This window comes from Erpetoichthys calabaricus, chromosome 4, assembly GCF_900747795.2.
Source record: "Erpetoichthys calabaricus chromosome 4, fErpCal1.3, whole genome shotgun sequence".
NCBI classification, from domain to species: Eukaryota; Metazoa; Chordata; class Cladistia; order Polypteriformes; family Polypteridae; genus Erpetoichthys; species Erpetoichthys calabaricus.
In genome coordinates, this window is record NC_041397.2 from 313,041,460 (window position 1) to 313,063,941 (window position 22,482).

A 22,482-nucleotide genomic window follows, 5' to 3' on the forward strand; every position below is an offset into this window, starting at 1 on the left:
ACGCATTCTGATTCAATTACGCATTCATTCAATACACCTATATCAGGTTTGTGGTGCTTATACTTATTACTATTCCATATTGTACTGGAACGTTCATCATTCAATATTATACTATAAGCCTGGAAAATTCATCAACTAACAGTACAAGCCTGTACAGTATGAGTAAAGCGGACTACAATCATTAAAAAACAACTTCTTCGTTACTTATCATTTGTTCTTCATACACTGCTGACACAAACTCGTGCCCGTTTCATCTTACGTTGTCGAAACGGGCTCTTTGTCTAGTATTATATGAAGCAGATTCAATAAATGACTGGATGGAATACTAGTACTTTCAAAAGCATCCATCATTAAAGAAGCTTCTAATTTTGAGCAGGACATGCAAACATTTTGTTTAATTCTGACATATGGATGATGGGGGGTTCTGCAGATCTGATCAGGAGACCCCACTATACATACAGTGCCTATAACAAGTCTTCACTCTTTGGAAGTTTTCACATTTTATTTTTTAATATAACATTGAATCCCAATTGATATAATATTGTTTTTTTGACAACAAAAAGAGAGTCTTCAATTCCAAAGTGAAATCAGATCTTGTCAAAATGGTCTAAATGAATTTCAACCATAAAGCACTAAATAACACTGATCTGCAAATAAATAAAGAAATAAATAAAATGTGCTTCAGTTAGAAATTTTAGGCAATCTTTAAACATTTGAGGACATTAGATTCAAATCAGAATTGCTCTGTCACATCCAATTTCAGAATGGTTGAAGGTTTAAAAAAAAGGAAAAAAACTCACTATTTTACAGAAAGTTTTACAGGAGATGTTACCGGGGAAGCTGACCTCCCTGAATGGTGATGCTGGGTGGTCTTCACGTTCGCCTGCTCTCACTCCGTGCGATTTCTTCTTGTTGGGCTATCTCAAGTCGAAGGTATACACACACCGACCTCGAAACATTGAAGCCCTCAAGGCCGCTACTCACCACTAAATCACCGCAATTCCCCTTGAAATGGCCGAATAAGTCATGCGAGCGTTCAGGAATCGGTTCGAAGAGTGCATCACTAATAATGGCCACCACCTTGAAGACATTGTTTTTAAAAACACAGTGTAAAAATTCTATTTTGTATAACCTTTCTTTTGTCGTAGTGGAACTTTCTTTTATCTTGTAGTGTTTTTGTAGAATAAGCTTTTGAAATGTGGTACTTCTTTTGTTTCACCCTGTATATTTTTAAAATCAATTATACAGACTTGAAAAAATAATAAATTGTATTTCAAGTTGTTTGAAATATAATTATTACTTACAAAATGTAGTCACTTGGAAATGTTTTTTCCTATTTTAATCCTCTTACGGTGTTTCATGGTGGAATCTTCTTCTTCCTCTTCATCTTTTCCCCCTTCTGTATGGAGTCAATGTGCCTGATCAGCCAGTCCTGCACAGCTCAGTCCTGCACCTCCTCCCCTTCAGACTCTTTTCCTTCAGATCTTCTTCTCCGTTAGCCATCTACCACTACTTTGGCCTCCATCACTTCCTCTTCCCCTCTACTTCCACTCCCACCACTCTTTTGCCCATATATTCCTTGTCTCTCCTCATCCCATGTCCACACCACTTCAACTCCCTTTCCTGTACTTTCTTAGACATCTCTCCCTCCTTTGTTGAACCTTTGATTGTCTCATTTCTTATTGTGTCATTTGTTGTAACTTCGCACATTCATGTAAACATTCTCATTTATGCCATGTCTAACTTCTTATCTCTGCTTCTAATTCTTCATCTTGAGCTACCATTGATCTTAGATATTTAAATTCATCCTGTCTTTTTAATGACTCTCCCGGCAAGATGACTTCTGAAATCTGCTCATCATTAAACCTCAGATAGTTTGTTTTCTTCCTAGTTATCTTCAACCCTCAGTCTTCCAAAGCCCTTTCTCCATTCTTTCAAATTTCTCTCCACTTTCTTTTTTCTGGTGCTACACAACATAATATCAATGGCAAAGTCAGCACCGGGGGTGATTCGTCTTTTATCTTAGGAGTTCACAAATCCATAATCATATCAAAGAGGTAAGGATTTAAAGAAGATCCCTGGTGAAGATCATCTCTAATTGGAATCTTGTTTGTTACCCAACACTGCCCTCACTCCCTACATAACCTGGACAATCCTAACATACTTCTCTGGTCCTCCTTCCTATCTCATCCTCCTTCAGACTACTTGACGTGGCACTCTATCATAAGCCTTCTCCAAATCAATAAATGCCAAATGCAAACCTTTCTTGATGATTCTCTATGACTTATCTCAATGCAAAGACGGCTTCAGATGTTGCTCTCCCAGTCATAAAGTCAAACTGCTCCTCCCCAATCCTTCATTTAAAACCCTTTCCCAAATGTTCATTGTGTGTGATATCAGCTTTATCCCTTTATAGTTTCCACAATCCTGAATATCACCATTCTCCATATAATTGGGTACAATCACACTGTTCCTCCACTCCTCTGGTATTCTCTAATATCTGTTGATCTTCTGCATTAGATTCCATAAATCATCTATTTCTTTTTCCGCTAATCTCTTCAACTATTCTTTTGGTATTTTATCTTGTCTTGTTGCCTTTCCATTTTTCATTCTTTTCAGTTCCTCCTTCATGTCCTCCTCCATATTCTTGTTATTTGCCCTTCATTTGGGACTCCATCCCCAAATGCTGCCCTTGGACTTTTTTCATTCATCAGCTTTTCAAAGTACCTCTACTATCTCTTCTTGATCCTATGATGCTCACTCAAGACCACACCTTACTCATCTGTCTTCTACTTTATCTGACTAAAATCCTCCCCAGCCCTGTCCATAGTACTTGCTAATATAAAAAACCTTCTCTCTCCCTCACTAGTCTCCAGTTTTCTCATACATATACTTCATTGCTTGTGCCTTGTCTCATGCCACTGCCCTCCTTGCCTCTTTGTTTGTCTGCCCACACATTTCTCTGTCTTCCTCCTTCTCTGATTGCCATCCTGTCTTCTTTGCCTTCATCTTAGCCTTGATCACATCCTGCACCTCTCTGTTGCACCATCTCTTTGTCCCTATGGGGGTCCCCTTTCTGTCATCCTACCCAACACCTCTTCACCTGCTCTTAATATGACGTTACTATTCATTTCCCACCATTCCTCCACCATCTCAAATGACTGCACTTTTATCTTTTAGTCTCCACCACTTGTTTGGATCACATGTTTCACGGTGAAATGACCAACAGAAGCCTGCTAACACAGACTTGCTCCTCTTCCTGTAGTTTTTAATCTATATCTCTCAAATATTTTTTAAACCAGTAACATTTATTGTCTCAATAAGGACAGGCTGTGTATTCTTTTACCATTTGCTTACATGTTATCAGGTGAAGACAATGGATGGATCAACCTAACCTTACATATTTCTGTAAAAACCATTTAAACAACAGCCATATCTCCTCTGGAGAAAAACAACGCATCTTTCTAACCTTCTAAATTCAAATTTCTCATTATTTAATAAGAAAAGAGAAAACAACAATTATGTAGAGCAAGAAATGATGTTGGGTTGTGACCAACTTAGCTAGCATTAGGAACAAGGAAGACTGCTGTTTTACTCCTCAAAGTATACTTAAAATAATATTCTGAACATGGAAAATAATCACTCTGTTAAAAAAATGAATGTTTTTTTAATTAAATCTGATATCTTGTGGGACCTGGGGACCTGGGTTCGCTTCCCGGGTCCTCCCTGCGTGGAGTTTGCATGTTCTCCCCGTGTCTGCGTGGGTTTCCTCCGGGCGCTCCGGTTTCCTCCCACAGTCCAAAGACATGCAGGTTAGGTGGATTGGTGATTCTAAATTGGCCTGTTTGTGTGTGTCCTGCCCGGGATTGGTTCCTGCCTTGTTGCTGGGATTGGCTCCAGCAGACCCCCGTGACCCTGTGTTCGGATTCAGCGGGTTGGAAGATGGATGGATGGATATCTTGTGGCAACAGTTTATGGTAGAGAAATTCCAATTTCTGTAATCGATTTTGCACACCTAAATCTATAAAATGCAGTTTTTTTGTGTGTGCTGGATTTTGCTGTAGACCAATATAGTTGATCAAACCCTTCATGTTAGTATTAAGTAGACGCACCTTTACTATCAGCTCTAAACTTGGGTCTCAGTAGACAGATCTCTTTAAGCTTTGCACATCAGGGGCGTCATGCATAAATGGTGCGTACGCACAGAAATGTTGCGTACGAATGTTTCCACGCTCAAATTGCAATGTATAAAACCTAAAGTTGGTGTAAAGCCGCGCACATTTCCACGATACCTCATACCCTGGCATACGCAATTTCTCCGCTCGGTGTTGCAGACTGGCGGCACCCAGCGTCAAAGCAGTGCTACTGTTTGTACTGTTAGCACACCTAAATCTATAAAATGCAGTTATTTTTGTGTGTGCTTGATTTTGGTGTAAACCAGTATAGTTGATCAACGCTTCAAGTTAGTATTAAGTAGACGCACCTTTACTTTCAGCTCTAAACTTGGGTCTCAGTAGATAGATCTCTTTAAGCTTTGCACATTTTTCCTCATTCTTCTCAAGCTCTGTCAAGTGTGATGGTGGTTGTGCTTGAACAGACTTTATCAAGGCCAGCCACAAATTCTCAGGTGGATTGAGATCTGAACTCTGACTTGGCCTCTTCAAGACCCTCACATTGTTGTTTTGAAGCTTTGGCTTTGTGCTTAGGCATGTTGTCTTCTCTCAAGGCACAGGATTTTTTCAGACTTCATCAACTTTTCCTCTGTATTTTGCTTCCTTCGATTTCCCCTCACTCACCTTCCAGGTCCTGCTGCAAAGATGCATCTCCACAGCCTGATGTTGCCATTGCCATGCTTCTCAGTGGAAATGGTATATTTGTGATAATGTGGAGTGTAACACAGCATTTAGTCTGATGGACAAAAATACTCAGTTCTGGGGAGCGGCCTTCAGAGTCTCCCACGTGCCTCCTGTTTGTTGTTGTTTTTCTTGTTTTTTAATTAAAACAGTGGCTTTGTCTTTGCCACTCTCCTATATGGGTGCAGCAGATGAAGCCCCACGGCATAGTTGTTGCCTGCACTGTCTCTCTAACATCATTCAGTGGAGATCATTCAGAGGTCTCAGAGGACTGTTAATGGCCACCCTAACTTCTGTTCTGCAGTTTTTGTGTTCTAGCAGATTTACAGTGCATCTGGAAAGTATTCACAGTGCATCACTTTTTCCACATTTTTGTTACATTACAGCCTTATTCCAAAATGGATTAAATTCATTTTTTTTCCTCAGAATTCTACACAGAACACCCCATAATGACAACATGAAAAAAACTTACTTGAGATTTTTGCAAATTTATTAAAAATAAAAAAATTGAGAAAGCACATGTACATAAGTATTCACAGCCTAAAACAACTCTGAATCCAAACAGCGAGGCTGGCAGATACCACTAAGCCACTGCCTTGTAGCTTTTGACTTTTTAGTTAAAGGCGAGGCCCACCACCGAGAACTGTGGCAGGTGTCAGGAAGGGCAGCTGGTTAATAAAAAGCTTGCCAAAACAAAATAAATGGACATTTGGCTTTCTTACAACAAACAAGAGTGGGGGCTATGTCAATACAGACCGACCCCACATGAATGTGTGAAGGCTTTAAGAGGAAGAAGATGATAGTTTTAATGTACTGTTAGTTCAGACGCATTATAATATGCACAGTGAAAAATGGAATGGAAACCCTAATCATTAAACTTGTGATACAACCTCGATTTGCCACACGTTTCCCAATACTGTGAGCCAAAACAATGCCAGGGTTTTACCCAAAACCTGCCAGTTGAGACACAGCCAGGCCAATAGGCCTCAGCACCGGAGAAGAATCTGCAAAGTGCTGATAGAGAAATGCTGTCTGTTCACACCAGAATCCCACCATTTGCACAGGTTCCATAAAGTTGTGTTTTACAGGTTGCTGCACCCCTTCTGATGGTCTGAAGATACCTGAGCAAGTTCTCTCCCCCTCATTTGTATTCAATGGATATTAAAACATTTGAACATTAGAAAAATGTTGACAAGAACTGGCCATTCAGCTTAGCAAAGTTCGCTAGTCCTATTCACTTAATTCTCCCAAAATAACATCAAGTCGAATTTTGAAAGTCCCTAAAGTCTACCACACTACTTGGCCACTTATTTCATGTCTCTATAAAGAAACACTTCCTAATGTTTGTGTGAAATTTACCCTTAACAAGTTTCCAACGGTGTTCCCATACTCTTGATGAACTCATTTGAAAGTCACAGACTTGATCCATAATTTTTGAACACTTCAGTCAGGTCTCCTCTTAATCTTCATTTGCTTAAACTGAAAAGGCTCCGCTCTTTTAATCTTTCCTCATAACTCATCCCTGAGCCTGGCTGCTCATCTTTAGACTTTTTTTAGCTCTGCTATGTCCTTTTTGTAGCCTGGAGACCAAAACTGCACACAGGACTCTAGAGGAGGCCTCACCAGTGTGTTATAAAGCCTGAGCAGAACCTCCTGTGACTTGAACTCCATACCTCAGGGCGCGATATAACTGACATTCTGTTAGCCTTCTTAACGACTTCTGAACACTGTCTTTATGAGTGCAAAAATGTGTAAAAAAAATGTAAAATATGCAAGAGGAAACGTTTAATGATTTAGTAAATTCCAGATTATCTGCCAATCCACCTATCTTGGTATCATCTGCAAACTTAACCAGCTTGTTACTTATATTATTATCCTAATTCATCCAACCCGCTGAATCCGAAGACAGGGTCACGGGATTATCCTAATCATTTATATAAATTAAAAATTAACAGTGTCCCCTCCATGCTGTGCCTGCGCCGATTCTGCACCCATCTTAAAAATCACCCTGAACTCCCATTTATTTTAGTTTGATGCCCACCCTCTCATACCCTCTCATCTGGCACCTTATCAAATGCTTTCTGAATGTCACGATAAATAATACCATACGCACCACTCTGCTCAGATCCCTTTGTTGCTTCCTCACAGAATTCTACCATGTTAGTAAAACGTGATCTCCATCTTGTGAACCCGTACTGACAGTTCAGTAAAACTCATTCTCTTGCCATGAGCTGCTCAACTTATCCTTAGTAATTCCTTCCATTAATTTGCATGATTAGCTTACTTGCTATTTTGTCTTGGTAGAGTTCTGTATTATTCTACTTTCCCCTTTTTGTATTCGTTATTGTGAGGCCTTTCTCAGAATGCCTCTAATCTCATAGACTTACCACTGTTTATAAGGTATTGTACTTTATAATTTCTCCCCACCTTCCCTTCTACATCTTTAACCTCAGGAAATTACAGAGTAAAAGACAAACAGGAGTTAAGTTACAACTTTAAATAATGTATTATTGATAATACTCATAAAATAATAACAATAAGCAATGTACAAGTGAATATTGACAACCATACAACCTGATAAATGCTGATGTGTAGTTTCAGGTGGCACACAGACTTGTTAGTTACTCCTAATGTCTCGAGTTAAGTTATCATTTCTAGCTTTCTTCAGGATGGGCCGAATGCCTGACTAAATATGGCTGCTAGGCTGTTCTTCTCAGTGTGGTCTTCTTTTCAGTTCATGGTGTGTGTGATGTTCCTTCATCATGATGATGAGAGAGACATAGGGAGGGGTAAAACAACCAAATTTATATATTCTTTGTCCGAATCCTTACACCAATAATGCATTGTGCTATAGAATGGCCTCTGATTCAACCCAATCCTAAACAGCCATACTTCAGACCAGTGGGGCACACAATATCATTCACACCTGCCACCAAAAATAATTTTTTTGCTTCTGCTTGCCAGCTAAGTAGTTTGGCTTCCTGTGGGAGGGTTGATTGAGAAAGTCCTGCAGAAAATCTCTTGCCAAACTGATTTTACACACTTCTCCTGTCCCTGTCATTAAATTCACTATCCTGACTTGGTCCTAAGTGGGGATTGTTAGTTAAACATCAAGCCATTGTTGTTCCATTGCTGTTCTAAGTAATGATATAACACTCCCAAGGAGACTGGCAGTTTTGGCAGCATTAACAGCCTCTGGAGAAATGTGTCATGGAGAAAATGTCAACTAAAAGAAACAGAGCAATTGCTTCAATGATCGATGACCAGATTTGGCGTAGACGTCTTATTACTTAAAATTCAATGATGGATATAAATTTATTCTCAGATGTATCGCTGTGCTCTATAAGGACTAACTCTGAGATGGTGGGTTGGGTTGTGTTTTGAGTTCACCCTGATGTTTTATTTTTACAGATACTTGATGCTAAGGAGTACGCTATTGTTTCTTATTTAGAGGATATTTATGTTAAAAAGCAAAAGTAGAAAATGCAAAGCCCTGAAGCTGGAGATTGTTACCTACTTTGTGACTGAGAAGCCAGGGGCATTTTATAGTAATAACAAGCACAGAGTTAATGGCAAAGCCATATAGTCTGTCACCTAGAAAATCTTGTAACACGTATTAATGAAAAAAAGAAAAATCCCAATCCTCCAACTTTTACCATCTTTTGCTGTGGAGAAATGTGGAAGGTGTTGCAGCAATGAGGCATAATGTAAGACTCTGTTCTCTCTTTTACAACCCTGGTGAAGTTTTTATATTCATATTACTTGTGTCGTGAAAGGCTGTTTTCTAATATATAGCTTGGTTCAATGGTAACATGTATGTAAGACAAAGATGTCCATGGTAGCTCAATGATCAGTTTCTGCGTAACATAAATAATACTTTAGCTGAAGAACTGCAGATACCGACAGTTTTTAACCCATCACCTACTTCCATTTACAGGTCATTTTGAAAGAGGAAAAAAATCTGAATGGAGTTAAAATGTATTTCAGCAGGACAAAAATGAAACTTACATACTGTATAGAAAATCAGCATCCAGTGATGACGAAATGCTAAGAATTTTCATAACCATACCGTTATTTGCGGGGGCACACAAGTCACTTTAACTCTTGTTGAAACTGAATTTTGAAATAGAAAAAAGGCAAAACTGATACTGAAGTATATTTTGATGTTAGAATTAAAAGTTACACTTCAGCTAGTCTGTATTATTCCTTTATGGGGTCATACCAGGAATCAGCTTCCAGGGAGATGGCTCTCTCTCTGTGTTCGTCTGTCTGACTCTGTCGGCTCAAACGCCAGCGCCACACTTGTACTGGCCTTCTCTCTCCTCTGTCTCCTGCTCTTACTGGCTCCTTTACCTCGCCGTTGTCTCTCTGCCTTTTCTGTTCTCTATCCCCTGGGTCTCAGTCTGATGCTGCTAATGTGTACAATAGCAGCTCTCCATGGAGACACTCTTCTATCTCCTATATTTGTGCCTGTAGGAAGCAAAACATGGATTCTGCAACAGCAAAACACATTGCTGCAGAAAATGCAGAAAATACGATCTTCATTGTAGAGGATGACCATCTAGTAGACGAATGGTTTGCATAATTTAGTGAAATACAAATATATAAAGCATGTGCTACCATAAACACTTTATCATAGGCTTGTTTGCAGGTTTGTTTTATTTTTTTTTTGTTCTCACAGGACTTTAAAGTCCTATTGACTAGTTCTAATATACTTAATTTTACTTCACTGTTCGAGAAAAAATGTAAAATATTGTTCTGTTTTGTTACTTTTTGTACCAAAGTGTTATGAAAATCTCTGCCGTAGTTTGCCTGTAGTGTCTTAAGAACTCTACCCTGTCATAAAATCAAACTAAAATCCCAAGTAAATTCTTATTAAGACATCTTTACCAAATCTGCATACCACTGGTCATCGACCATTGAAACAATTCTTCTGTTTTTCTTGAACTTTGGCCATGCTGGTTTCTACACTCCATAGGTATATTGTCATCCAACATATTTTTTCGCTTGATATTTTCTCCACAACCTGATACATTTCTCAACAGGCTGTTAATGCTCCCAAAACTGCCAGTCTCCTTGGGAGTGTAGTAGATTCTCTTTAAAGTCTTCTTGTACATCCTCTCTCCAGGTCTGTCACTCATACTTTCTGTACTGTCTCTGCATGCATGTGCTGTACTCACCTAGGACTAGGATGGCCTGTTCTGCCCCATAGCTGACTTACCTTGTTTCCTTACAGTCCCAAGGTTGTCCTCGGCTTCCAAATCTGCCTGCCCCTTTTGAGACAATGACTAAGATGGCCACTCCTCTCAGAGTACGGCCAAGATGTCTGACAACTTCCATTCAGATGACAGGCAAAATGCCTGATGCCTATCAAACAACAGAGCAGGTACAGACTAGAGAGTACAACTTCCAATAACTAGGTTACATCTTGGTGGTACCGGAAATCTAAGGGTGTGTGACTTACACCTGTCAAGTTTTTGATCGATATCGGTGCCAGTTTATTCTACTTCTGATGAACTTTATCTCCTACTTAGCTGTTCTTTAAGTACTGACATACTGAAAGAGTCTCTTTGGGTTGTCTTTTGCCTTACCTGCTGTATTCCTCTTTGTCTTTTATTATTATTATTATTATTATTATTATTATTATTATTATTATTATTATTATTATTACCATGCTTATTTTAACTTCACCCGTTTGTTGTCTAGTACAAATCTTGTAATCAATATTCAACCCACTTCCTATTGTCCAAATGACTTGAAATTATGCACACTTACTCACTTCCAATGAAATACATGAATCAATAATCAGTTTCACTAATTGATCAATTAATCCATGTTAATTAAGAAATTAAATTTTCATATGAAGAATAGTTAAATATTTCACCAATAGATGCTGCTAGTAACAGATAGAAATATTAAAGGAAGTGTTAAAATATTGATTAGAAAATTATACTAAAACAAATCCAAGACTAAAAAGTTGAAAATAATATATATATTTATATTGTGGTGCCCGGCCGGCGTTCATGCCCGGCCGGGACGCCCAGGAGGACCGGAGGAGGGCTTGTGGATCCTCCGGAACACGAGGGGGCGTCCTCCCTGGTTGCTGTGGGGACCACGGGTACAGAGCTTGGAAGCTCATCCCTGTAGGGGCCCGTGGTCACCGCCAGGGGGCGCCCCAATGCCTTGGGAGTGTTGGACCTCAGTACTTCCGCCACACCGGGAAGTGCTGAGGGGAAGAGAATTGGAGACACCCGGTGGACTTCCGGTTTCACCGCTGGAGCTTCTGCCACACAGGGGTGTGGCTACGAGCCCTCAGGATGCAGCTGGAGCCATTCCAGGGTGAATAAAAGGGGCCGCCTCCCTCCAGTCAGGGGCAAGAGTCGGGAGGAAGAAGGATGAAGCTTGGTAGAGAGGAGTGGAGGTGGACCAGAGACAGAGAAGGCATTGTGCGTGTGGCCAAGGACTTGAGGGGTGATTGGTGCACTGTAAATATGATTAATAAACGTGTGTTGGGTGAAACCATTGTGTCTACCTGTCTGTGTCCAGGCTGTTCCCCACAATATATATATATCTATATATATAGATATATATATATACTTTTAAAAAACACACTTATATTAAGTTAAAAAGTGTACTAAGAAGTAAACAATAAGTCTCTCATACATCAGTCATAAAATAAAAGCGTGGGTGCTTTACATCAAACAACATTTATAACACTTAACAAAATCTTAGCAAAAGCACCCACCTTTTATTTTAATAGTGATGTATGAAATGTATGTATGTTTTTTAATTTTTAGTACACTTTTTAACTTAAAATAAGTGTGGTTTTTAAAAAGTATTTTTTTATAAACTGTATACTGTATATTATCTTCTCTAATGTCCTTCTTAATGGTTGCTTTCATATTCTCATACACACTACAATTCACATGGGAGTTTCTACTTTTATATGCCTTATTCATTTGTTTTTCCTTTGCAGTTTCTTTTTCACCTCTTTATTAACCCATTGTGAACATTTTAAAATTTCCCATTAATTCCAAATTTAGGTATGTATCTGTCTTGCATTACACATAAAACATTTTTAAACCTGTGCCACAGTCCTCGACTGTCTCTACATTTGAAAGCTTATCCCAGCCCATCATCCTTAGACTTTTCCACATCTGCTCAATAGCTGCCATACCAAAGTTAAACTTAACAGTTTTAGTCATTGCATCCACGCTCTTCCAAAACACTGAGAATTGTATGATATTATGGTCACATGACCACAGTGGTTCAATCACCTCTGCACCCTCAATTCTCTCCTGATTATTACAAAATATTAAATCCAGACAGGTGTCACCCTGCGCTTGTGTTTTAACATATTGTGTTAAAAACAGGCACTGATTACATTTAAAAACTCCTGCTCCTGTACTCCACCATTTGCAAGGTTATCCCAGTTAATATTCAGGTAGTTGAAGTCCCCCATGACTATAATATCGCCCTGTAAACTTGCCTTTTTAATTGTACTAAAGAGATGTGCATTTAAGCTATTGCCTGCATTGGGTGGTCTATAACACACTCCCAAAATAAGGCCTCATTCCCTAATGCTTTCCAGGGGTAGCCAGATGTCCTCACTAAGATGGGTCTCGTCAACCAATTTTAGATGTTAAGAGATCAATGTGTTAATAAACATTAATTTTACAATAGCATGTTATTGTGAGGGTGGCACGGTGGTGCAGTGGGTAGTGCTGCTGCCTCGCAGTTAGGAGACCCGGGTTCACTTCCTGAGTCCTCCTGGAGTTTGCATGTTCTCCCCGTGTCTGCGTGGGTTTCCTCCGGGTGCTCTGGTTTCCTCCCACAGTCCAAAGACATGCAGGTTAGGTGGATTGGCGATTCTAAATTGGCCCTAGTGTGTGCTTGGTGTGTGGGTGTGTTTGTGTGTGTCCTGCGGTGGATTGGCACCCTGCTCAAGATTGATTCCTGTGTTGGCTGGGATTGGCTCCAGCAAACCCCAGTGACCCTGTGTTCGGATTCAGCAGGTTGAGAAATGGATGGTTGGATGGATGTTGTTGTGATTTTCCCTTCTGGTTATTATGGAAGAGGAATTGCAACTCAACAAGTCCTTAAAAAACTGTATTTAGTAGTTAAACATACACTAAGACATTTTAAATGATTGAATTGTTTGACTAGAACAATTGATAAAGAACACTATACATGGGGTCTTAAGTAGGATGAGTACAGTATTTAGCCACTGAGGACAAACACCACACTAACTAATTTTATTAACATGTCTCAAATTGGCCAGTTAGAGCAGCCATTGTTACATTTTCTTCTCCTGCGCCTCTCTGTAAGTTGAAGTTCCTAACTGGCAGCCCCACTATTATCTGTTACTACTTTTATCAAATGCGAGTTTATCAAGGCCATATTGCACAAACACAAGCAGCACAGCCAACTGTCTCTATTCAGTTGATTCATTCTGCTGTGGTGAATAATTTTCATTGAGCAAGACTCTCATTTAATTGATCTTCAATGTCTTCTGCCAGCTCATCAATGTGTTAGCAAAGCCATATCACAAAAGAGGGTCTTTTTCAATGTGGCGAGCAAACTTATCACCATACAATACTGTCGACATTGCAAGAGCCGCTAAACAAACAAGGTTCTCGAAAGAAGTGCCTCGTTTGTTGTTTTTAAAGTCATGGAAGTTTAACAGGTTTAAAGATGCCACGGGAAAGAACTTCTTACAAAATGAAAAAGAGGTCAACTTCAATTACTGTAGCAAGAAGAGAAATTCACACTGCAGAAAATCACTTTGACATTTGTGCTTTTTGGCTTACTTTTCCAATATGTGTTTGCTCTTTACCTGAATTTTATCTTCATCTTGTTCTTCATCATGCCATTACAGTCAATGTATTAGGTTTATTGACTTTATGGTAATTTTTAATTTTCTGTTGATCATTTTTTTTTGTGGTTTGACATGAGACACTTTTCCATATTGATTATGGAGTACACGTAAAAGGTTTGTTTTGAGAATAAGCAAGAATGTAAATTTACAGAAACCAATGTCAGACCACTATCTACAAGATGGAAAAATAAATCTGCTATTACAGTGCTTTGAGAAAGGATTCATCCAACTGTTTTGTCACATTGTAATTGGGAATAAAAAGAGATTTTCATTTTGATTCTATGTAATGGACTTAACAATATAGTTTAAACTGATAAAGTGGAATGAAAATAAAACACCGTGTACATGTAGAAAAACAAAACAAAACAAGTAAAAACCTAAAAGATGTGAATGCATTGTGAGACTTCTGCACTCTTTTGAGACTCTCCCCAAAGGGACGACACACATAACCGTGACTGCCGCATATGTTGAGGGCTGCTTGTCCGTCTCAGTGCCACAGAAACAACAACAAGCTGACCGCTGACATGTGCAACAAGTGCCTGTCACCTGATGGGTGATGCTGGGAACATTATAACTTGGCCACTGCCCTGGCCCTGACCCTGCCTGTTTGCTGCGTTTGTGTGTAGTAGAATGGTAGATCGAGCAACAATTAATAACCTTGCTATTCCTGTTTCATGTGAAATAAAACGGGTTTTGCTAAGTTACTGAGACTCAGCCTCATCTTAGGGGAGCAAGACACCGACTCACCTGTCAACATCATATAAAAAGTACTGATTCAGGTTAACTTAAATAAAAGTGACACTTTTTATTCAGCCTAGAATATATTTGCTTCAAAATAATATCTTAAAAATAACAAATAGAGCATCATCAATTCATAAGTAATATTGTACGTATTTAATTCAATCCTCATCTTTTGTAACATAAGCAGAAACTCTAGGTGTTAAAGAAATCAAATACGTTTCTCTTACTTGCGCAGAAATGCCCCCATTGTCACTCCCAGCACTTCAAGGTGTTTCAGGCTCTGCACAGCTGATGCTTTTCCGTCTTTATAAAAGTTCTGATGGCGGTCTGTCAACAGGTGTACCTTGCGCGTCTTCTTTAGACACGTGATTTCCAGGAAATGATTTGAATTTAAATTAACTATTTGCTCTAAAGAAAAGATAATCATTCCTGATTTTTTGATTTTGTTATTGCATATAGCCTTTAACAAATCCTAATAACATAACATAGCATAGTATAAATGTATTTGCATTTATTTTACTAGATAGATAGATAGATAGATAGATAGATAGATAGATAGATAGATAGATAGATAGATAGATAGATAGATAGATAGATAGATAGATAGATAGATAGATAGATAGATAGATAGATAGATAGATAGATAGATAGATAGATAGATAGATAGATAGATAGATAGATACTTTGTTAATCCCAAGGGGAAATTCACAATACTAAGACAGTAAAATTAGATTTGATGCAGGAGTCAGCCAGGACATCATCCCATCCACTTCTAAACAAATCCAAAAACTCAGATACAAGGAGACAAATTCATCTTGACCTGACAGGAACATCTTTGGGGTGTGTGTGTGGAACATGGAATACCATAAAGAACCTTCACCTAAACTGTGGCCAGGTTGACATCTACGTAGCAGGGCTAAATGGCGCTGAGGCAGAACTTTGAATCTCTCAGTCCCCAACTGCTCTCTGTAATATTACCTATGGTTTTACTATTTATTACTATAATTTATACTGTATGTAATATCTATTTTGGGTGACATGTCCATTCCACTCATGTCTGGTTCTGGAAAGATCTTCAACATAGTTATCCTGGAAAGGCTCAAAGGATCAGTCGATCAGAAGAGGAGGGATGAGCAGGCAGATTTAAGGAAGAACAGTTGTGTGCAGAATAAATTGTCACTCTAAGTGTCACCGTCAAACAGGCCATCGGGTGGAGCTCATTGGTTTAAATTGACAAAGTGCATGCACCATCTCTTTACTTGACACGATGTTGTATATCTCATTTCATAAAAGCATACAGTTCATGTGAGAGTAGAGCACAAAACACTGCTGGTCTCACCATGCTGTAGGCTGTAGATGGGGTGCAATGGCAGAACCAGTATTGAAGAAAATGTTCAGTTTTTCTACTGTATCAATCCCAGGCCAGCACACAAGATCATGCCAGCAGTGTTTCACTCACACAATGCCCAAATTGCCTTCATGAGCCATGGTGAGGATACGAGATCAGAGGCAACTACAATTGATTGTGCAAGTGCCACAGGTTACACAAAATTCATCTCAACAGGACAGCTCAGCAAGTATTCTGTACTATGGAGACATCTCCGCGAAAATTATCTCAATGGGACCCACCTGTATGAATGAAAATACACAGCAGCTCCGGGGATAGGGCTATTTTCAGAGGTCTTTTCAAGCTCCTATAATGAGAGAGTAGCTCATAGTGGATAGTGGAGCATTTGAACAAGTTCTGTTTTGCTGATGTCAGGTCCGAGGTCTGTGGTGGAGTAGAGGAATCACAGTAGAACAGATTTGCCACAGCATTTTCATGGCCAGAGTGGACTATAATGTGAAGATATACTGCTGAAGTCTCTCTGACCAGCAGTAAATCCTAAGGAGCTTATCTCCAGTGCCTGATATTGACCAAAGGGCTGTACATGCCTGTGGGTCAGTACATAATTTGATTGCCCACCCTAAAAGAAACATGTGCTACCATTCACAAGTAAAGACACAAGTTTGAGTTTCAAGCTTAACCACAAAATATGTCTGTTCAGCTGGGCTTAGAGCCTCCAAGGTGAAGGCAATGGGTCATTCAGTACCATTCTGTAGGTGGGAGAGCGACTCACTGGAATCATCCCACATAACAAAGGTTGGGTTACAGATGTCAAAGTGAGCAAAGACAAGTGGAGACATGAACTGTACCTTCAAGAAATGGACAGATTCTGAGCAGGTGGGAGTCCAGGACCAAGGAATGTTCTTCCTCAGGAGGTGACATAATTGGGATTTAGTGGTGGAGTACTGTGGCAGAAATCATAGATAGATAGATAGATAGATAGATAGATAGATAGATAGATAGATAGATAGATAGATAGATAGATAGATAGATAGATAAATAGATAGATAGATAGATAGATAGATAGATAGATAGATAGATAGATAGATAGATAGATAGATAGATAGATAGATAGATAGATAGATAGATAGATAGATAGATAGATAGATAGATAGGCAGGCCTCATATAGTGAACACCGGAGCTGTCCTGATATGAAAGTGCATCCTTGCCAGCAACACAGGAGGGTTCAGTCACTTGTCATGCAGTGAGATGTTGGTGGACTGGAGAAACAGCAAATTTAGACGTGACTCTGGTGGCTGATTCAACTTGAGGTACCATGACAGTTGCTTTAACAAGAGTCGTATCATCTGGTGCCATCAGTAATCTTTCACTAACTTTAGGGTTACTGGTATGTTCCACAGAGTTGGTCCCTGATAAATCCCTTGTCTAACTGGCTGAATTCCACAAGTCAACCATGATTTAATGAATTGACGAGTCAGGCAGCTGATGGAACTGATGGAAGAGGATTTGTTGGATCGATGAGACTTTGAGGTGAAGAGAAATGAAACACCAGGAGGCTTATGTTACAGAATATCCAGCCACAGGTCCAACGATTTTAAAGATGCGTTGGGCTTTGGTGCCAAGACAATGTATAAGTATGGCTGTTTTAGAAGCATTGTTCATCTTGTCCAGGCCAAAGGCTGCTAAGTATGTATCTAAAGATTCAATCCAGAGAGTTCATAGCACCACAGGCTCACCTGGCATTGCAAGGAATGCAGAAGGTGGCAGGGAAATACGGTCAGGGGAGGTCATCATGAAAAGTAAAAAAATTAAAAATGATAACATGAAATAAATGTGTCCACTGGTCTGTGCTATAAATTTGTTTTCTGTATGATTCCAATAATTTTGAACATTTTTGTAGTCGAAAATCACTGAATTTGCGCATTTTCTGTTCATTTTCAGGGGAGAAACACGACGTGCAGCAGCAATGAGCCTCACTTCACTTCGGACTGCGCTCTCCCTCACATGATGACGAGGTGATGTATGCAATTGCCGCGTGCCAGTTGCTGTTTCCCTATATGTCGCCAATATAATGTTTGCAGACACGTTAATTACACACCCTGATTTTCTACATTCTGGATAATATCTTTAATGAATGTGTGTGCCATATTTAGTCTTTCTGATTGGACATACAACTGCAGTGAAAAGGCACAAGTTAAGGCAAACAGTACCATGCCACACCGAAGGGGGCACATGTGAGCCCAACAGGTGCTCGTTGTTGCTGCTGTTCTTCTACGCAGAGGCACCGATAAGTTAGCGATATTAGAAAGTCAGGTGCACTGCAGCAGTCCGTTTATTTTTATTTTTTTTGTTCCGTCTGACTGCCAAAATGAAAGATTAAGATTTTTACAACTAAAGGAAAATAAGGAGGACTTTTATAAGAAAGTGTTGGAGATTTTTTTGGAGAAGGATAGGCGTATGGACATAATTTACAAATAAAGGTAACACCATAAATGGTTTTCAAGTTTATAAAAACTGGGATCAGACGAAGAAAAAAACAATCCCATATTTAAAAACTAAAATTTGACCCTATGTATTCTTTTGTTTTTCTTGTTATCCTTTTGTTGAACAGCCAGTATTAAAACTGATTAAGTATTAGAATTAAAAGCTTTTAAAAACAACTAAATATTTCAATTAAGGTCAAAATTGAAATCCATTTTTTTATTTTGTATACCATTCTATACTTTCATTTGTATTGAATGAGTATGAATTGTAGAATTACAATGGCAAATTTAGAACACGTTGAGGGTGAGGAGCAAATGCGCTCTCTGCTTTCTCTCTCGTCGCTATAAATGTAACGGTCTTTCTTATCCAAATATGTACCTTACCTATGTATGTGTAAAGAATGCTGATGAGACATGAAACATAACCAGTAGTCAATGTGCATGCTGCCAACTGAATAGTGGATAAGCTACGCTTTTGGTTCATATATTTGCAAATCTGACTCTGAAGGAATCACCAGCCATGAACCTCACCGGACATCACTGGAAAGAGTTTAGAATGTTTAGAATGAAAGCTCCATCCTGGTCACCGGTGTCATGTTACCAAAATGAAGACAACACCGCTGTCATATGTATGCAACTTGACACAGTACCTTACATTTCACAAAGGCATGCGAAGACAGCAACAGACACGGCACTGCTGTGAGGCTGAGCAGACGTAACAATCATGTTCAAGTTTTTGTTTTTTGTTTTTACTTGTTTGGTCCATAGCAATATTACATATGCATTTACCGGTCCATAACGAAAAAAGAAGTTTGGTAACTGCTTAGGTAAGTTTATGCCTTTCACTTTTATTAACCTTATAGGTATCAAGTTCTGCATTATAAATTTCCCTTTTATTTAGTGTATGTACTGACTTGTTGGTGGGCCGAGTTAATTGGGGATGTTTTCTTGCACCAGAGTCCAAGGATCGGTTGTACTGAAAAACGACATTGCAGCCTACGGCGCGCTTTTCATCTGTTCTGGACAGTCGGGCAATTTAAACTTTTTGATGGTGTGCTTGTGCTTTTACATGATTTTTGGATGCAGATTCAGAATATAAGGGTTAATGTGTGATTAGTGAACCTTGGATGGAAAAATAACGAAATAATATTTGAATAGAGTGATTACAAATCAAGAAGTATTTATATATATATATATATATATATATATATATATATATATATATATATATATATATATATATATATATATATACAGTGCAACCTCGGTTTGCGAGCATAATTCGTTCTGAAAACGTGCTCGTAGTCCAAAGCACTCGTATATCAAAGTGAATTTCCCCATAAGGAATAATGGAAACTCAGATATTTGTTCCATAACCCAAAACTATTCATATAAAAATGATTAATAAAAAATATAAAGTAAAAATACATAAAACAAATTAACCTGCACTTTACCTTTAAAAAGAATGATAGCTGGTGTGAGTGAGTTTCTAAACTCTTGTGGGATTGCACACAACTAGATGACACGCGGAAGAGCGTCCCAAAGCAATCGCAGTTTCCCAGCGCTGTAGCAGTTCGCTGTAAAAGCGAATCCGAAAAGATTGCGGACATGCTCTAAGCGCCTGCCGTCAATGGGTGATACAAGGAACAAGGAACATTATAAATGTGCAGGGCCCTGCTTGACTGCTGTGTCTGTGTATAAATAACTGTGCTGTTTCTGTTTCAAGCTGAATAAATCTGGTGTTGCTAAAGTACTGAGATTCAGCTTTGTGTTTTAGGGTGCAAGACGGGGACTCGCATGTAACAGCACATGCGCGCGCGCGCACGAGCAAACACACACACACACACACATGAGCGCGCGCGCGCGAGCACACACACATACACACACGCGAGCGAGCGAGTACACACACACACACACACGTGCGCGCGCGCGCAAACACACTCACAATGCTTATGCTGTAGTAAATATTCATCCATCCATCCATTGTCTCCCGCTTATCCGAGGTCGGGTCGCGGGGGCAGCAGCTTGAGCAGAGATGCCCAGACTTCCCTCTCCCCGGCCACTTCTTCTAGCTCTTCCGGGAGAATCCCAAGGCGTTCCCAGGCCAGTCGAGAGACATAGTCCCTCCAGCGTGTCCTGGGTCTTCCCCGAGCCTCCTCCCGGTTGGACGTGCCCGGAACACCTCACCAGGTAGGCGTCCAGGAGGCATCCTGATCAGATGCCCGAGCCACCTCATCTGACTCCTCTCGATGCGGTGGAGCAGCGGCTCTACTCTGAGCCCCTCCCGGATGACTGAGCTTCTCACCCTATCTTTAAGGGAAAGCCCAGACACCCTACGGAGGAAACTCATTTCAGCCGCTTGTATTCGCGATCTCGTTCTTTCGGTCACTACCCATAGCTCATGACCATAGGTGAGGGTAGGAACATAGATCGACTGGTAAATTGAGAGCTTCGCCTTATGGCTCAGCTCCTTTTTCACAACGACAGACTGATGCAGCGCCCGCATTACTGCGGATGCCGCACCGATCCGCCTGTCGATCTCACGCTCCATTCTTCCCTCACTCGTAAACAAGACCCCGAGATACTTGAACTCCTCCACTTGGGGCAGGATCTCGCTACCAACCCTGAGAGGGCACTCCACCCTTTTCCGGCTGAGGACCATGGTCTCGGATTTGGAGGTGCTGATTCTCATCCCAGCCGCTTCACACTCGGCTGCGAACCGATCCAGAGAGAGCTGAAGATCACGGCCTGATGAAGCAAACAGGACAACATCATCTGCAAAAAGCAGTGACCCAATCCTGAGCCCACCAAACCGGACCCCCTCAACGCCCTGGCTGCGCCTAGAAATTCTGTCCATAAAAGTTATAAACAGAATCGGTGACAAAGGGCAGCCCTGGCGGAGTCCAACTCTCACTGGAAACGGGTTCGACTTACTGCCAGCAATGCGGACCAAGCTCTGGCACCGATCGTACAGGGACTGAACAGCCCTTATCAGGGGGGGCGGTACCCCATACTCTCGGAGTACCCCCCACAGGATTCCCTGAGGGACACAGTCGAATGCCTTTTCCATGTCCACAAAACACATGTAGACTGGTTGGGCAAACTCCCATGCACCCTCCAGGACCCTGCTAAGGGTATAGAGCTGGTCCACTGTTCCGCGACCAGGACGAAAACCACACTGTTCCTCCTGAATCCGAGGCTCGACTATCCGACGGACCCTCCTCTCCAGGACCCCTGAATAGACTTTTCCAGGGAGGCTGAGGAGTGTGATCCCTCTGTAGTTGGAACACACCCTCCGATCCCCCTTCTTAAAGAGGGGGACCACCACCCCGGTCTGCCAATCCAGAGGTACTGTCCCTGATGTCCATGCGATGTTGCAGAGGCGTGTCAGCCAAGACGGTCCTACAACATCCAGAGCCTTGAGGAACTCCGGGCGTATCTCATCCACCCCCGGGGCCCTGCCACCAAGGAGTTTTTTGACCACCTCGGTGACCTCAATCCCAGAGATGGGGGAGCCCACCTCTGAGTCCCCAGGCTCTGCTTCCTCATTGGAAGGCATGTTAATGGGATTGAGGAGGTCTTCGAAGTACTCCCCCCACCGACCCACAACGTCCCGAGTCGAGGTCAGCAGCGCACCATCCTCACCATATACAGTGTTGACACTGCACTGCTTCCCCTTCCTGAGACGCCGGACGGTGGACTAGAATCTCCTCGAAGCCATCCGAAAGTCGTTCTCCATGGCCTCCCCAAACTCCTCCCACGCCCGAGTTTTTGCCTCAGCAACCACCAAAGCCGCATTCCGCTTGGCCTGCCAGTACCTATCAGCTGCCTCCGGGGTCCCACAGGACAAAAGGGTCCTGTAGGACTCCTTCTTCAGCTTGACGGCATCCTTCACCGCCGGTGTCCACCAACGGGTTCGGGGATTGCCGCCACGACAGGCACCGGCCACCTTACGGCCACAGCTCCGGTCAGATGCCTCAACAATAGAGGCACGGAACATGGCCCATTCGGACTCAATGTCCCCCACCTCCCTCGGGATGTGGTCGAAGTTCTGCCGGAGGTGGGAGTTGAAGCTACTTCTGACAGGGGGCTCTGCCAGACGTTCCCAGCAGACCCTCACAACACGTTTGGGCCTACCACGCCTGACCGGCATCCTCCCCCACCATCGAAGCCAACTC

General features: G+C 41.0%; 1 protein-coding gene across 1 annotated transcript in view; it reads right to left on the bottom strand.

The window, feature by feature from the left end:
* LOC114641179 (uncharacterized) overlaps nt 1-14,777 on the bottom strand; it is a 52,843-nt gene extending 38,066 nt beyond the window's left edge. Inside the window, 1 exon segment of the mRNA XM_051925829.1 lies at nt 14,700-14,777. Coding sequence (XP_051781789.1) covers nt 14,700-14,719 — 20 coding nt within the window. The 5' untranslated portion in view covers nt 14,720-14,777.
* Between the last annotated feature and the right edge of the window lie 7,705 nt (nt 14,778-22,482).